The 18,791-nt window shown below is 35.3% G+C and overlaps 1 protein-coding gene across 17 annotated transcripts in view; it reads left to right on the forward strand.

Annotated features, from left to right (window-relative positions):
• The window catches only part of LARP1B (La ribonucleoprotein 1B), a 128,785-nt gene that overhangs the window by 2,264 nt on the left and 107,730 nt on the right, over positions 1 to 18,791 (forward strand). For 15 of the 17 annotated variants that reach the window (XR_013555151.2, XR_013555150.2, XR_013555152.2 and 12 more), the window contains exons 2-5: positions 8,928 to 8,986; positions 9,398 to 9,457; positions 11,586 to 11,760; positions 14,806 to 14,946. Coding sequence is in view for 14 of the 17 variants with exons in the window: in XM_078445744.2 (XP_078301870.2) it covers positions 8,928 to 8,986; positions 9,398 to 9,457; positions 11,586 to 11,760; positions 14,806 to 14,946 (435 nt within the window). In the remaining 3 variants the exon portion in view is untranslated. Of the gene's footprint in view, positions 1 to 8,094; positions 8,184 to 8,927; positions 8,987 to 9,397; positions 9,458 to 11,585; positions 11,761 to 14,805; positions 14,947 to 18,791 lie in introns of all 17 variants that reach the window. The other 2 variants (XM_078445751.2, XM_078445746.2) reach the window with 2 other exon arrangements.

An 18,791-nucleotide genomic window follows, 5' to 3' on the forward strand; every position in this document is an offset into this window, starting at 1 on the left:
AAAACTACTTAAAAATTTGCTCTAAATTTAATATTACCATCATTCTCTTCTAGCTGTAAAGATCTATTTATTCACTGTCACTAACTGAAGGAAACACATCTTGAAGCATAATGTCCATAAATTTAGCAAAGGGAAAGAAAGCCTTAATGAATCTTAATGGACTGTTCAACCTCCCTACTTCTAGACTTATAATTGTAATTTATATTCAGTGAATTAACCAAAAAATGAACTGTCTTTTGGTTGTAAATTATTTTGACAGGTTTTTAAACTTTTAAGGTAAGACTTAGGAATTTTAATTGGAAATGTCCTTTTGAAAACTATTTAAGAGTTTAATTAACTTCAGGTGCCTTCATTGGGGATCTTAATCTTTATTGGAGGTTAAGAACAAGGTAATGCTTGAGGTATGTTGTGGTTCATGGCAATTTTGATTTTGCTGATGTCTCTCTGTAGGCAGCTCTTCCTATTCTTGGAATCCTTCTGTGCCTGCAGGAATACCATTCTTTACTATTTGGAGCAATAATTTTATAAACTTCCCAATACTGACTCTAAGCTGTTCTACCACAACTTCTGTTTGTAGTCATAGTGTAAAGATTATGGTGTAGAAAAATTGCACTGTTTTGAGAGACTTGGGTTCTACTTCTGGCGATTTTACTGGGCGTTGTAAATGAATGAAATGAGTGTATTCATCTCTTCCAGTTAATATAAGAGTGTCATCTAAAATCTGGGTGCCTTGGCTTCCTATTTTCCTAAGCATATTTGCAACTTAAAGAACAATGAAATAGCAGAGGACCTTTAAGGTTTAGAGTAGGTGCAAACTAGGGATAATCTATTGGTAGGGAGCCTGTGTAATTTATCCTACAAACCAGGATACTGTAGAGAGGGAAAGAGAAGGATATTAATTATGCTGGAATAACAGACTTAAACCATGCTTGTCCTGGCCAAACCTGGATTTACTGTTACCCTCTTAATGAGGTACAGGAATTCCATCCACAAAATTTTGCCGGAAAGTTTATCATCAGGGATAGAAACATTATAGGAAATGAAGGGGACAGATAATCATGAATTTTCTCTGTTGAAACTGCAAGTGAATCATTCTTGCTTCTTCAGCCCTTGTGAGGCACTTTATTCCACTTGTAGGATGATTTTGGCCTGTGTATTGCTGTTTTTCTTAATCTAGGTGAGGCCTTTTCAACCAAAGCCTGGCCCACCTGAGACACCTAGAATAGTGTCATTGCAGTCTTGAATTCAGTAAGCAGACCCGAAAGAATTGTCTCCAATTCTTGTTTAAAGTAATTGTTTTGTTTTTTAAAGTAATTGGTTTCTTTTGGAGACCTTTATTAAAATTACAATGTGGGTTTTATTAATCTCTTACCTGCTGCTATCACTGTATTTTGCATATCAAAAATCAGCTTTCTAATATAATTGCAGTTCTTTTACTCAACGAAAACATGGTATATAAAAATACTGATTTGTCCATCTTTTTTATCCTTATTCTTCTCTGACCTCATCAACTGTCCTTTCTCTTAATGTCTGCTTCCTAGAAACTTCAAATAAGCTTATTATTACCGTAATAACATTTTAAGTAAGTTATATGAATGATACATAAACACAGCCTCCTTATAAAAACAGAACTTTTGATGTCTCCTTACATATCCTGTTTACTGATATTCAGACCTTTCCATGCAGTTCCTTCTAAATATAGTGTTTTGTGTATGTTTTTAAAACATCATATCATCCTCCATTTTTCATTTAAAGTATTGGTTGAGCCCACCAACCAGGCATGGGCGGGGAGGCACCTGGCTGGCTCAGTCGGTAGATCTTAGGGTTGTGAGTTCAGGCCCCATGTTGAGCATGGAGCCTACCCCCCCCCCCCAAAAAAAAAGGTAACTCTACAATAAGTGAGTTTTTAAAATTAAATTTTAAAAATTGCTGGCAAGGAGCCCATAAATATAATTGATATAGTTCATTTAGCCATTTACCTATTGGTTGACATCTTGGTTGTTTCAAACAGCATTTTTATTTTATTTATTTTAATTTTATTTTTTTAGAAGGAGAGCTTGAGCTGGGGGAGGGAGAGAAAGAGAGAGAGAGAGAGAGAGAGAGAGGCTCAGCCATGACTGAGCTTGCCCCCCCTCCACTGACTCAGCACCACTGACTCAATCCCATGATCCTGGGATCATGACCTGAGCCGAAATCAAGAGTTGAATGCCCTTAAACAACATTTTTATACATATTTCTGGTATACGTGTCTGATTTTCTGTAGGATAGATGATGAGAACTGGAATTGTTAGGTAACAAGATATTTGTTTGTTGACAAGTTGCTCTCTAAAGTGACTACAAATTGATAGTCCCACTTTTAGAATATGAGAATTAAATAGTTTTAAAAATGTTTTTTAAAACACTCATTTACTGTAGTAAAATGACATTTTACTACAATTTTCCCTTAAAATTAGTGTAATGTTGGTAACAGTGCATTTTCTTTCTTTCTTTTTTTTAAGTTTATTTATTTCTAACAGAGAGAGAGAGAGAGAGAGAGAGAGAGAGCGAGCGCGCGAGCAAGCTAGGGAGGGGCAGAGGGAGAGGGAGACACAGAATCCCAAGCAGGCTCCAGGCTCTGAGCTGTCAGCACAGAGCCCAAAGCAGGTTTCAAACTCATCACCCACGACATCATGATCTGGGCTGAAGTCGGATACTTAACCGACTGAGCCACCGAGGCGCCCCAGTGCATTTTCTTAATTAAAACTTTGCTAATGATTAGAGTCATGAAAAGTGAGTAAAGTTTTTAAGTTTATTTATTTATTTTCAGATAGACTTAGAGAGCATGAGTGGGGGAGGGGCAGAGAGAGAAGAGGAGAGAGAATCCCAAGCAGACTCTGCACTGTCAGGGCAGAGCTGGATGCTGGGGCTCGAACCCATGAACCATAAGATCATGACCTGAGCCAAAAGCAAGAGTTGGATGCTTGACTGACTGAATCACCCAGGTGCCCAGGATTGGGACTCTGGACTCTTGACTAACTGAGCCACTCAGGCAACTCTAAAATTATCCCTATTATGTTACATTCCCTGCCCCTGCAAACTACTTAAATATCCTACACATCTCTCTATTGGTTGTTAACATAAGAAGAGAGTACTTAAATGGGGAGGGAGCCTATAATGTATCTGGTCTTATCCTACCATTCTAGCTTTTTGTTTATGTTCTCTTCTTTGTACCCTGTGTTTTGGGTGAAGGCCCTATTTGCTCATTCTCAATCTCTTTAATTCTTCCCCCCCCCCCCCAATTTTTATTTAAATTCTGGTTAACATATAGTGTAATATTGGTTTTAGAAGTAGAATTAGTGATCACTTACATATAACACCCTGTGCTCATCATAACAAGCGCCTTCCTTAATACCCATCACCCATTTAGCCCACCCCCCACCCCCCACCCCCCACCCTGTTTTAATTCTGTTTATCCTTGAAAAACAAGTTCATATGCTGACTCCTGTATGTAGTCTTCCTTGGTCTCACTGAGCTACTCTCCTTAATAGTCCACAGCTTTCTTACAGAAATTACCCCTAAGTGTCTTGTAATGGGAATCCATATTCATGTTTTTATCTCTAGTTCTAGTCTGTAATGTTCTTTGAGGCAAAGGGTGTCTTCTTGATGTTTGTTTATTGTCCATAACGATGACTTTCATTTAAATGGTACTCAATTTGTGGATTTTATTTTGAAAAAAATTTTGACCTTTTAAAATTATGATTAAATGCAGTCATGGTGTAAGATATCTTTCTTTTGGGGTTAGCCATAGTCTGCCTTTAAAGAACAGATTATACCAGCAACTCTCATTTTAATGTGCACAGGAATCCACCATGGGTCTTTTTAAAATGCAGATCTGATTCTGTAGGACCTGAGATTTCTGTATTTTTAATAAGTTCCTAATTGATTCAGTGATGCTGATAGATCAGTTTGAATAACAAGGGAGTTTAGTCCTAATGAAGTACAATAAATAATAAATATCTGTTAACAATTAAAGATGTTGCATTTACCTGACTGGGTAATACTGTTGCAATTTTCGTTTCCAGTGTTAAAGCTCTTAAAATGAATTGTTTTCCTTATTAATTTAGAATTAGTAGCTTATAGATTCCCAGAGTTAAAGAATAACATTTTAAAGGTACTGGAATATTACTCACAAAGTTGCACTGATATAGTGTCTCATCAGTGATATTTGAAAAATGGGAGATATGAAGATCACACACCATTCATGTATGTTAATATATACTTGAAAACACTAGTAGTTTAAATTTGTTACGTTTCATCTGTTTGGGAAAAAATGTATTTTAAATTTTTATGTACAAATTTAAATGTACAAATATGTTTTAAATTTTTTTGTTTTTTAATTTTCTAGGGTTGCTTGCTTTTTCAGTCTTATGTTTTCTCTAAAAACGTGAAGGGCAATTTCCTCCATTTTAGTTAAAAACAGCCTTTTGTAGGCTTGTTTTACCTGTTCTCCCTATGTGTATATAAAGTTATATTTAAGACGTGATGGACTATTTCCATGTTAATGCATATAGATTTATCTTGTTTCTAAAACTTTTACATTCTTTTGTTTAGATGTACTGTAATATAACTATACCATGTTAATGTAGATATAGGTTGTTTACTTAAATATGATTATATCAGCAAACTCATCAGTAAACATACAGACATCATTGTACCTTGTCTTGCTTCCCAGGTAATTTCCATGTTTTAAGTGATAGATTACACATGTCATTACGATAGGTAAAAAGTGTTTTATTTTACATTTCTTTATTAGTGCAATTGAATGCCATTTCACATTTGGCCATTTATATATATTTATTTATTTATTTTATTAAAAAATTCTTTTTAATGTTTATTTTTGAGAGAGAGAGAGAGAGAGAGACAGAGCATGAGTGGGAGAGGGGCAGAGAGAGAGGGAGACACAGAATTCAAAGCAGGCTCCAGGCTCTGAGCGGTCCGCATAGAGCCTGACGTGGGGCTCGAGCCCACGGACAGTGAGATCATGACCTGAGCCACCCAGGCGCCCCATATATATTTTTAATTATGATATTTTGAGTAGAGTTGACACAATGTTACATTAGTTTCAGGTGTACAACCTAGTGATTTCAAGTTTATATGTTATGCTGTGTTCACCATAAGTATAGCTACCATCTGTCCTTTGGCATCACTGTTACATTGTCATTGCCTGTATCCATCAGACTGTGCCTTTTCCTGTAATTTATTCATTCCATAACTGGAAAACTGTCTCTCTACCCACTTCATGTATTTTGCCTAAACCCCCTGTATTTCTTTTTAAAATCATCTATTCATCTTTCACACAGATTATTTATTTAGCAGCTTAGTATCATCCTTTCAAATTAAAAAGTCTGGGTTGATGAGGTTGTTTAAGTGAGCAGCACAAAGAACTTCCTCATATTGAACTTGGAATTAGACAAATGTGTCCACACAGTTGGTTGCATTGCAACTGCAGGTCCTCCTTCTATCTGTGTTGGGGAGTCTGTCCCTGTGAAGGTGACAGACGAAAAAGCAACCTACAGGGGCACCTGGGTGGCTCAGTCAGTTAAGCTTTTGACTCTTGGTTTCTGCTCAGATGGTGATCTTGGGGTCATAGGATTGAGGCCCCACCCCCCTTTCCCTGATGCGCTCTGAGCGAGGAGCCTGCTTGGGATTCTGTCTGTCTCCCTTTCCCTCCCTCTCTCCCCCTTCATGTGATCTTTCTCTCTTTCTCTCTAAAATAAATTTTAAAAAAAATTTAAAAAGCAAACTACAATACTTGCTTTTTGTGGACAGCTAGTTCCTAAAGGAAAAAGAGGAAAGGTACTGATTTGGTAGGTTCTGTTTATTTTCCTAAACTCATTAATCAGGAAACTTACTATTTCCATGGGAGGACTTGGGAACAGGAATGTTCTGGGAAAGTCTTCCTCTTGGAAAAGTAAATTAATTCATAAGGACTGTTTAGTAACAAATGTTAAGAAATCACTGTTTCCTTTTCCAGAGTGGCTAACATAGTTTGTCAGATACTTTGTGATTAAATTATTATATTGATAACATGTACATAAACATCCCAATTACAATGTGTACATAAAGGTACAACATTAAAATGTAAGCATTATTAATTCCCCAGGGTTAAATGTAAGCTTTTCCATTATATTTCCTGAGGAGGAATTAAAGTTGAGAGCTTAAAATTTAAACAAAAATTCAAAATTCTGAGTCCAAAAGAATATGCTGAAATCAATATCTTTTAAAATTTTTTTAAATGTTCTGGGGTGCCTGGGTGGCTCAGTCGGTTGAGTGTCCGACTTCGGCTCAGGTCATGATCTCGCAGTTTGTGAGTTTGAGCCCCACGTTAGGCTCTGTTCTGACAGCTCAGAGCCTGCAGTCTGCTTCAGATTCTGTGTCTCCCTCTCTCTCTGCCCCTTTTCTGCTCATGCTCTGTCTCTCTCTGTGTCTCAAAAATGAATAAACGTTAAAAAAATTAAAAAAAAAATTTTTTTTTTCAATGTTCAAAGAAATAAATATTCCCAACTTACTCACTTTTAAGTAGAGCTTATAATCATTGTCTGAGTAGAGTATGGAACTGTACTGGTTTTTATTTTTATTTATACATGGTTAAATAAAAATTTTTTTTTTAATGTTTATTTTTGAGGAAGAGAGAGAGAAGAGTATGAGTGGGGGAGGGGCAGAGAGAGAGGGAGACACAGAATCCGAAGCAGGCTCCAGGTTCTGAGCTGTCAGCATAGAGCCCGAGGCGGGACTCCAACTCACAGGGCATGAGATCATGACCTGAACCGAAGTCAGATGCTCAACCGACTGAGCCACCCAGGCCCCCCGGTTTTTAAATCAATAGATTATTAACTCTGTTGTGTTTAAGTATTTTTAAAAATTTTGTTAATAATTTGTGTCATTTAATATTAAAGTTAAAAAGTTTATTTTTATGTAGTCAGAATAATTAAAAAAAATTATTTTTAATGTTCATTTTTGAGAGACAGAGACAGAGTGCGAGCTGGGGGAGGGCAGGGAGAGAGGTAGACACAGAATCTGAAGCAGGCTCCAGGCTCTAAGCTGTCAGCACAGAGCCCGACATGGGGCTTGAATCCACTAACCGTGAGATCATGACCTGAGCCGAAGTCGGATGCCTAACCAACTGAGCCACCCAGGCATCTCCAGAATAATTTTTATTTTTAATTTCTGACCTTAATTTTGTGATTATTAATATCTAATTGATTTATAGTAAAACTAAATGAAACCTTCTTGTGTGGCCTGTCCCTTACTACTTTACATCAAATATTTTGTATAAAGCTTTATTTTGTAACTTCCAGGCACTTAATTTACTTAATATAGCAATATTTTGGGACATTTTTTTTTCCACTTTGTTGAGGGAAGTCCCCCAAATGTTCTATACTGTATAACTTTCTTTTATTTATGTTTTTGAGTTTGAGCGAGAATGTGCGCACGTGAGTGCACCCAATTTGAGGAGGGGCAGAGAGAGAGGGAGAATCCCTAAGCAGGCTCTACATTGTCAATGCAGAACCTGATGCAGGGCTTGAACTCACAAACTGTAGATCAGGACCTGAGCCAAAGTCGGAATCTTAACCGACTGAGCCACTCAGCTGCCCCGATATTGTATAACTTTCATAAAATATACATGGTATATGTAGAACATACTCCAGTCAAATTCTGGATGGCGTTCAGGCAAATATTGTTCTTTGTTTTCCTGCCCTCATTTTTTTGTAATTTTTCTTAATGAAATATTTTATCTTTATGCCCATTTACAAATATGTATATACATGCACATACATGTACCTATGTACTCATTATTCTGCTTTAGGAATAGAATTACTTTAATATTCAAGATTCCTGTATTTTCATCCCTTGCGATATCTTCATCCTTCATCTCTCTTCCTTTGAAAAGTACTCTGTATCTTTTTAAAATCTGCTTCTGGGTTTTAACTGAAAGATTGCTTCATTTTATTCTATGAATTGGTCATTGCTATGATTTTATGAATTCATGTTTTGCTGTATTATTGTGTTTTCTGTGCACACCAAGTTTATTCTACTTTTCAATATTTACTTTAGATCATGTTTAGCTAGGTGATACGCCATCTGGTCATCTTGGCTAAGTAACGAACCAGACTAAAAAACAGTTGTAAAGCTTCATTTAGAGAGTAAGTCTTTCTCTATCTCTCTTTATTTATGTATTTATTTCATTGTCAACCACTGTCTTATTCAAAATAGGGACAAGTGGTGATACCATGATAGTCTTTTTTTTTTTTTTTTTTTAAGTTTGTTTGTTTACTTTGAGAGAGAGTGTGTGAGTGGGGAGGGGCAGAGAGAGAGGGAGGGAGAGAATCCCAAGCAGGGTCTGCTCTGACAGCCACCCAGGTGCCCCAGTACCATGATAGTCTTATACAAACTTTTACAGAGACCTGTTCTATTTTTTATAACTTTATCTACATACAACCTATTATGGTTGCTAATCTTGTTTGTTTGCAAGCACAAATAGTTTGAAGTCTTCTGACTTATTTTCTGGATGCTTCTTGATGAATGTCAATGTATGACTTGTATAGCAAAATGTATCCATCCCTTTGGGAAGTAAGTTACTACTTTATGAAAACATGTTATATTTCTAATTTTTTCATGTTTTCCTCTGTGAAAGGATTGGTCTATCAGTTCAGGTTAAGTAAATCTTGATATTTCTTTTGATTTGAACACTGAAAACAAATTTGAATCTATTCTTGAACTGTAGTTGACTTCTTGTTAAGAGTTTCAGTATCAGAACTTTGGATTTTGTTGGAAATGATGACAACACTGGCTTACTGAAATTGATATGATACTGATTTTGTTAAATATATCAAATGAAGTGATTGTAAAAACAATTCTGTGTATTTTTTTTAATTTTTTTTTTTTAGAGCTCAGTTCCCCCAAAATTATAAAAGCGGTAAAACTCAAGACAAAGAAATCCAACAAGGTATGTTTTTACATGAAATAGTTCTTAGCTATATTGATATTGAAAATTGGTATGTTAGAAACTCTTAGATTATTATGTACTTTTCTTCTAGTTGTATCATTGATGTTAGGTTAAAGCTAATATATTAGAGAATTGTGGCCTTTGTGCAAATCCTGTATATTTTTGTTATTCTGTTATCCTATATTTATCAATCTAGTCTCAGTGTCATTAAATAGTGCTAGAAGTTGGATAAGACCCAAGCATTGTTATTGCAGTGTTCTGTTGTTTGGAGAAGATTTTGAGTTAATTTGGCAAATGCCTGCATGTAATTGTATATAGGTGATTTTTTACAGTCGCCTTCACTTTTAGAGAATATTTTTTCTACTTAAGATTTCTAATTTGCAGATGTAACACTTATTTATTACTTCTTAGGCTAGTGATTTCAGCGATATGGCGAATTGGCCAACGCCAAGTGAATTAGTGAACACTGGAGTGAGTATTATTTTAAGGTTTTTTCCTTCATAAAGGGAAAATATTCTCATTTCAACATGCAGAATTTTATTTCAAATGTGGAGAATTACATTAATAAAGAAATGCTGAAAACTTAGCAGCCATCCTTTTTATAGTCTAACCCATTTTTCAGATACCTGATTTTATTCATCACATTGCCTTCATTTGATTGTATTCTCAGGAGGTAATCTTCGATTTAGAAGGGGTGGGTACCATGCTGTTATTTTTATGTAGTGACTACAATTAAAGAGATTAGTTTTTAATATGAGACTAAATTGAAGCCCATTTTGTTTCAGAATTTGCTATATGTGTATTTATGATCTTCAATATGTATTGAAGGGCTAATTATATATACACATATGCATCATATGCATATATATATTGTATCAAATCAGGAAGCGTTCAGTGAATGGATTTTTAATTTAAACTATGAAAGAAACTCTAAAAGATGGTTCTGAGATACTTTATCAAAGGACTTAAAAACATTTTTTTAAATTTTTTTTATTTTTTAACATTTATTTATTTTTGAGACAGAGACAGAGCATGAACAGGAGAGGAGCAGAGAGAGAGGGAGACACAGAATCAGAAGCAGGCTCCAGGCTCTGAGCTGTCAGCCCAGAGCCCGATGCGGGGCTCAGACTCATGGACCATGAGATCGTGACCTGAGCTGAAGTCGGACGCTCAACCGACTGAGCCACCCAGGCGACCCAAAAACATTTTTTTAACGTTTGTTTATTTTTGAGAGAAAGACACAGAGCATGAGGGGGAGAGGGACAGAGAGAGAGGGAAACACAGATTTGGAAGCAGGCTCCAGGCTCTGAGCTGTCAGCGCAGAGCCTGATGCAGGGCTTGAACTCAACGAACCGCAAGATCATGACCTGAGCTGGAGTTGGACACTCAACTGACTGAGCCACCCAGGCACCCCTATCAAAGGACTTTTTAGAGGAGTGGTAGCATATATGGTTATCTGGTTACATGTTTTCATTTGACACTGTACACTTTGCTATTTGTATTTTGTGCAGTATTAGCTTACAGTTGTAGATAATATACATTAATTTAAACAGCTTAGTGAGTGACATATAATAAACTGCACATGAAGTATACAACTTGATAAGTCTTGACCTGTGAAACCATCACCAAAATCTAGATAATAGGCTTAACCATTACCCCAAAAGCTTCCTCACACTCCTTTGTAATTCTCCCTGTCACATTCCCCTCATCATTCCTGGCAACCACTGATATGCTTTTTGTCACTTATAGTTAATTTGCATCTCTTACAATTTTACATAAATAGAGAGTCCTAGAATAGGACTCCTTTTTCCCCCAGTTTTCACTTAATTATTTTGAGATTTATTTATGTCATTAACGAGTACCTGTAGTTCATTCCTTTTTATTGCCAAGTAGTATTTCATTTTATGAATGGAATGCTGCTTGTCTATTCATCTATGGATGGACATTTGTGTTGATTCCAATTTGGGGCTGTTACAAATAAAGCTGCTCTATAAACATTTGTGTACAAAATTTTGCATGGATATATGCTTTCATTTTTCTTGAGTAAATACCAAGGTAGAATAGCTGGATTGTATGGTTGCTATGTGTTTAGCCTTTGCAGGAACTACCAAACTTCATTCCCCTAATACTCAGTGTATGAGAATTCAACTTGTGTCACACCTTCACAAATATTCCATAGAGTCAGTCTTTTAATCTGTTTCTATTAGGTGTGTGGTGGTATCACATTCTAGTTTTAATTTGCATTTCTTTGACTAATTATGCCAAGCACCTTTCCATTTATATTTGCTATCAGTATAACTTCTTGTTGGAGTGTCTGTTCAATTGTAGCCCATTTTTTGAAAATTTGAGTTGTTTTCTTATGATAGCATTTTGAGAGGTCATTATATATTTTGGATCCAAGTGCTTTATCAAATACTTAGCAAATATTTTTTCCCAATCTGTGGCTTGACTTTTAACAGTGTCTTTTGAAAAGTAGTTTTATTTTCAATAAAATTGTCATTTGTTTTGCAGTATTTAGAAAAGGTTTATTACCACAGTTTTTTAGATATGTTAGTGAAAATGTGCATGAAAATGATTTCATTCAGAAAACTTTTTGCAGAGTCAGAGTGTCATCAGCCAAGGAAATAAGAAGCTACAAAATAGAAAAGAAAGAGAAGACAAGGTTGAAAAGAGAATTAACACTGAGAGCAAAGAAAGCCGGGAAACAAAATTAGATGGTCCTGGTGAAAATGCCAGTGAGGATGAGGCTCAGTCAAGTAATCAACGAAAGAGAGGTTAGTTCATCTATAACTTCCACTTTTTCCACCAGTTTTATTGAGATATAATTGATAAAATAACATTGTATTAGTTTAAGGTATATAACACGATGATTTGATGTATGTATATATTGTGAAATGATTTCCACAATTTTATTTTATTAAAAAAATTTTTTTAATGTCTATTTATTTTTGAGAGAGAGAGAGAGACAGAGCATGAGTGGGGGAGGGGCGCAGAGAGAGGGAGACACAGAATCCGAAGCAGGCTCCAGGCTCCACGTTGTCAGCCCAAAGTGGAGCTCTGACCCACAAACTGCAAGATCATGACCTGAGCTAAAGCCAGAGGCTCAACTGATTGAGCCACCCACGCACCCCTCCACAATTTTAGTTCACATCCATCACCTCCCAGTCACAATGTTTTGTTTTGTTTTTTTCTTATGATGAGAACTTTTAAGATCTAGTCTCTTAGCAACTTTCAAATATACAATACAGCATTAATAACTATAGTCACCATGCTGTATAGTATATCTCCAGAACTTATTTGTCTTATAACTGGAAGTTTGTACTTTTGATCACCTTCACTCATTTCCCCTATCCCCAGCAGCCACCAATTTGTTCTGTTTCTGTGAATTCAGCTTTTTTAGATTCCACATGTAAGTCAGTCTTTCTGGCTTATTTCACTTAGCATAATGCCTGCAAGATCCATCCATGTTGTTGCAAATGGCAGGATATCCTCTCTCATGGCTGAATAGTATTCAGTTGTATATTTATACACCACGTTTCCTTTATCCATTCATCTGTCAATGGACACTTACGTTTTTTCCATGTCCTGACTATTTTAAGTTAGATGGTCCTGGTGAAGATCTCACTGAGAATGAGGCTCATTCAAGTAGTTAATGAAAGAGAGGTTAATTCATATCTTCATTTTGATTTTAATTTTGTGAGGAAAGTTGTAATAATGAAGAATTGTATTTAATCAATTGATTCCTAGTAGTCACCAATAGGTATTTTGGATTTCTTCAGGATACCATCTGCAATGGTAACTGATTTGCTTTTGTAATATTCTTAAACTATTCCTTTTTTCATTTTACTTGTACTTTATGTAGGTATAAAGCTACATAAGCTTTCCTTTTTTCATTTTACTTGTACTTTAGGTATAGAATGAAGTTGCACTTATAGAAATGGGTATAGATAGATATTTTTAAGATATATTTCTTAAAAATTGTATGATAATTGTTTCTTAAATTTGCATTGGAACTGCTCCCTATTTTCAGTTTTGGTCAACTTTTTTTTTTTTTTTTTTTTCATAGCATCTCTCCATTTAAATTACACTTAGAAGAAAAAATACTGTCCTTGTATCCTTTTACATATTTGTATGCAACTTTTCCTGTATCTAGGGACAGATTATGATTTAACTGCTTTGTAAAAGCATATACTCATTGAGTGTTCTGAGCCTAAGTAAAAGTGTCTTCACAGGGCTTTAGGCAGAAAAGTTCTTTAAACTGTTGAAAGGTCAGTAGCTGAAACAAGATGAACATTGGGAAAAGGGGCAGGAGATGTTGGTCCACATTGTGCAGGGCTTTCGTCACTTGGAATTAGCGTTTTATTTTGAGTGCCATGGGAAGCCATTAAAGCGTTTTAATTCTTGGTGGTAGTGTGGCATGGGAGGGGACATTTTATGAAATGTTTCCAGTCAATTTCTTTAATAATGAATTAAACAATCTCCCATACATTGAATGCTTTTTTAAGTTTGTTTATTTTTTGAATTCTTTTTTAAATGAGTATCTAATCCTTAGCTTCAGGGTAAGCATATTAATTAGCCTTTTGTGATATGATGAGCCAAGGCTAATTGCTTAAAAGTGGTTGACAACAGGACAGACATGTTAGGAAAAAATTTCCCAGTTTCTTAAACAAGTTTATCACTTAGCTTTTTCATACTTCTCAGATAGGTAAGTCTTTTTGACTTCCTGGAATTCATACAGATGACAGACCTGTCATCCTGCTTTAAAATTGTCTTGTTAATCGCTTCAATTAAAACTGATCAGCAAACACTAAAATCCAGGTTTTTATATTTAAATTCGTTTAATCAAGTCGTGAATTGACTCTCTTTAGAGCACACAGGTGTTTTTTTGTTTGTTTGTTTTGTTTTTTTTAATCTTCAGAGGAAGGGCTTTTTTATACCAGAGAGACTCACTGATAGAATTTATAGTATAGAATTCAGATAGATTTTTTTTTTTTAAAGATCTTTCATATTCCTCTTCCTTGTCTGTCCACAGTTTGAAGGATTTATAGGAAATCAGTACTTTAGTTGCATACTGATAATTCCTTTTCCTTTAATTACCTTGGTAGTTTTTCCTTTGCACATGAGTCTTGTTTAGTCAAAAATATATATTGAGCAAAAGACTAAACATTTAGAAACCTTAACTGTGGATTCCATGAATTAGGTAATCTTCAGAATTTCACCACAGTGTAACAATTACAGTGTCATGTATTCAACCAGAGAAGTTAAATTGCCTCTCTTAGGTTAGGAAAATGTATAGTAGCTATAAAAAGATTTATTAAGTAGTTAGACAGATTTTATACTCTAATTTTGAAAAACCTCTTTCATTCGTAGTAATCTAGATAAATCAATATTTTAGACAGTGACTTGAAACTGAATGTTTTGAATTACCAGCCAAACTTTCCAGTGTGTTCATTATAATGTCTTACCGGATATACCCCATTCTGAAGCCTGAGAGTCAAGTATTAGGAGTATTGTATTACACTTAACTATTTTTGAGGAGCTTTTTCATCAGAATTAAACAGAAGAGTGAGCATTTTGTTTGAAAGTAAAAGTTCTAAGGATACTCCATTAAGTGGCTTTTCACATGAACTTTAGAAATGTTTGCGCAGACAAGTTTATTAAGGAGCTTTGTGAGAAGAAGAAAATTATTTTGGTTCTCTACAAGAACATTTAAGGACAAAGTCTTCTGTTTAATTAAACCTTAGAGTCCATTCAGAATTGCAAAGCTTTAATGAAAATTGTGCATTGTCATTAAACGATTTTATTTTGTTTTTTTCAAGCTAATAAGCACAAATGGGTACCACTCCACTTAGATGATGTAAGACCAGACAGTCAAGAAAGACCAGGATCCCGAAACACCTCAAGATGTCAACCTGAAGCAAGTAAATCATCACATAACAATAGGAGAAATGATACACGAAGTAAGTTACATTCTAAAGGAAAAAACTTTGACACTAATGAACTTAGTCTTAATTTTTATAATTTTAATAGCCATGTATAGTATAAACTACTTAAAAATAAGTTGCAGACATTGTGCCTCTTTTAACACTAAGTTCCTTCAGAGTGTATATCTTAAGAACAGTAATGCAGTGTGACTGTACACAGGCAGATTTTCCCCATAATGTCTTTTTCAGTTTTTTTTCTCCCTCCTTTCCAGGATCTAATCTGAGATCAAACATTGCTTTTAGTCATCTGTTCTCTTTAGTCTCCATTAATCTGGAACGGTTCTTCTGCTTTTGTCTTTGATGACACTGATTTTTTTTTTTCTGAAGATTTTGTGACAGGTGGTAGATATCTCTCACTTTGAGTTTTCTGGTGTTTCCTCATGATTGGATTTGGGTTATGAATTTTTGGCAGGAATACTGCAGAAGTTAAATGATTTTCTTCTCATTGCATGGAAATGCACATGATCTTGTTTATGTTATTGCTGATATTAACTTTGAGCCCTGGGTTAAGATGATGTACTCTAGGCTTCTTTACTGTCAAGATGCTTTTTTCTCCTTTGTAATTAATATGTAATTTGTGAGAGAGATTTTGAAACTTTGAAAATACCCAGTTTCTCATCAGACTTTTCTCATGAGCTTTAGTTTCCATTGATGATTCTTACCTGATTCAATTATTACCATATTGCAATTGCTGATTTTTCTTACTGCATCATTACTTCTGTATTTATTAGTTGACATTCCACTATAAGGAATGACTTCCCTTATTACCGGTATGGATTTATGGCTTCTTATTTTTTCAATGTATTATAATCCATTACCATGATTATTTAGTTTGATACTCAGATTATCCCAGATTTGGCTGGTGGGAGCCTCTTACGGGTGGTATCTGTGTCCTTTTAAAAAAGCCAGCTTTACTGAGCTATAAATTATATGCATATAAAATACATTTACATTACTGTCACTTCTCCCAGCTATGAGTCTACTTTCTGTCAGGTTAGATTTGCCTTTTCTATGGTTTTATATAAATTTTGAACTATACAATGTACGTTATGAACTCTTATGTCTCCTTTTGCTCAGCATGTTTTTCAGACTTGTCAGTATTGTTCCATTTATCAATAGTTTTTACCTCTTTATTTCAGAATAGTTTTCTCTTGAATGGATATCCCCCTGTATCCATTCATTTACACATGGACATTTGGCTTGTTTCTAGTTTTTGGCTATTATGAGTAATGCTGCTATGAACATTTGTGTACAAGTCTTTGGGCATGTGTTTTAGTTTCTCGGGTAAACACCTAGGAGTGGATTATTAGGTGGTAGGATGAGTGCATATTTGACTTTAAAATAAATTGTCGAATTGTTTTCCAAATTGATTGTACCATTTTGTATTTTCATCAGTAATGTTCCTTTGCTATTTGTTAGGTCATATGTCTTCTGGAATTTTCCATATTTTGGACTTGCTGATTGCTTTGTTATATTTTTTTTAACACATTCTTGTGTCTTTTCTGGATATAATTTTTAAGGTTTGATTAGATTCAGGTTTATTTTTGTTTTGGTAGGACTACTTCTGAATGTGTATTTCTTACAGCAGTAAGAAAAAATTAGGTGTTTCACTTTTAGTTGTATTAAGTTTGAGTTGGTTCAGGTATTGTTAGTCTTATCCATTATAAACTGTCTCATCAGTCTTTCATTTCCCAGATACATTATTTCAATGGGATTTCTCACATCTCAGAAAGCTGAGGAGGACAGGAGGAGAATATGTAGCAACAATTAGATGAGCATTTGGTTTTATAGGTTTCTGAAATCTTAAGTCTGATAATTTAAAATTAAAAAGAATTTTTTTAAGTTTATTTTTGAGAGAGAGAGACACACACACAGAGCATGAGCAGGAAAGGGACAGAGAGAGAGGGAGACATAGAATCCAAAGCAGGCTCCAGGCTCTGAGCTGTCAGCACAGTGCCTGGTGTAGGACTCGGACTCACAAAGCCGTCTGATCATGACCTGAGCCGAAGTCAGACACTTAACTGGCTGAGCCACCCAGGTACCCCTTAAGTCTGATAATTTTAAAAGCATACATGTTGTCCTGTGAATGGGGAAGTCTTAAGAAAATTTACAAACATAATACCACTCAAAAGTTTCCAATTATGTTATGGAATACTTTAAACACACAGAAGTTGAAAGAATTGTATAGTGAATACCTGTCTAACCACAACCTAGATTTAGTAATTTTGCTGTATTTAATTCCTCTATTTGTTGAATTATTTGAAAGTAACTTGCAGATAATCATGACACTTCACTGATATTCAAAGAAAATGCAGCACCTAGGAAAAACCACAGTAATTCCCTAGTATCTTCTAAAACCTAGTTATATTTACTCAATTGTCCACAAAAATGACTTTAAAATTATGAAACTTTCTACAGAAAAACTGACCTTTTTTTGCCTTTGTATCATAGTTTCTCATATGTATCACTTTAATATTTTATTCGAAAAGTAATATATATTCATAATATATTTTACTTATTAAATATTGGGCGTATAAGAAAACAGGGTTGTAAAGAACAAACATAAAATGAACACTGGGGACTCAGGACCAAGTTTAGAAATGTATATTACCATTACCTTTGAACTTCTGTGTGCCCCATGCAATTTCATCCCATTGCTTCCCTTCTCAGAAGAAAAAAGACCTGAATTTTTGTTGTTTGAATATTTTTATTTGAAGCTGACATTCAGTATGACTCCATTAACATATTGTGACAGTACATTTTTTTTTTCGTGGCAGTAATTTTTAAACTTTAGTCTAATTTTCTTAGATTAATGCATATTGATGTATTGTTTTTTTTCTTTTTTTAGGAATTTTTTAAAAATGTTTATTTTTGAGAGAGAGAGAGCAGGGGCAGGGGAGGGGCAGAGAGAGGGAAACACAGAACTTGAAGAGGGCTCCAGGCTCTGCACTGTCAGCACAGATCCTGACATGGGCTCGAACTCAGGAATTGTGATATCATGACCTGAGCTGAAGTCGGACACTTAACCGACTGAGCCACCCAGGCACCCCGCCCCGCATGTTGGTGTATTGTAAGTCCTTACGTTTGTTTTTTTTTTTCCCCCTGCTAAAGGGCATTTCAGTATTTGATAAAATCTCTTCTGTTGGTGGACATTTGGATTGTTTCAGTTTTTTTAAAGTGTAATAAATATTTACATTTTTATGCATGTTTTCCAGTAAACATGTACAAGAAGTTCTTTAGGGGTAATTTCTTTTCTTTTCTTTTTTTTGAGAGAGAGACAGAGACAGCACAAGTGGGGGAGGGGTAGAAAGAGAGGGAGAGACAGAATCCTAAGCAGGCTCCAAGCTGTCAGCACAGAGCCTGACACAGGGCTTGAACCCACAAACTGGGAGATCGTGACCTGAGCTGAAGTTGGACACTTAACCAACTGAGCCACCCAGGTGCCCCCTTTGGGGTAATTTCTTAAGACTGCAACCCATGAGTGCATTATGAAATTGGTGTACTGGGTGATGATCAGGTTTTTCCAAAAAAATTGATAGACTCAGAGTTCTTCACACAGAAAAATTTTTATGACAGTTGTGTTTAAATTACAAAAAATTTGTGTGTTCCAGGGTGTGATATACAGTAAGGCTTACTGTGGGTTGAGGCAGAAGTGTTTGAAAAAAACTGTATTAGGGTATACATTGAAGAGGATTTGCAGCATCTAGGCCAGTGATTCTCAATAGAGATGATTTTCCCCCACTCCCAAGGGGGCATTTGGCATTATCTGGAGATAATACTGGTTTTCACAACTTGGAGGGGGTGGTGAGTGAGTGCTACTG

The sequence above is a fragment of the Panthera onca genome, chromosome B1 (assembly GCF_046562875.1).
Source record: "Panthera onca isolate mPanOnc1 chromosome B1, mPanOnc1 haplotype 2, whole genome shotgun sequence".
NCBI classification, from domain to species: domain Eukaryota; kingdom Metazoa; phylum Chordata; class Mammalia; order Carnivora; family Felidae; genus Panthera; species Panthera onca.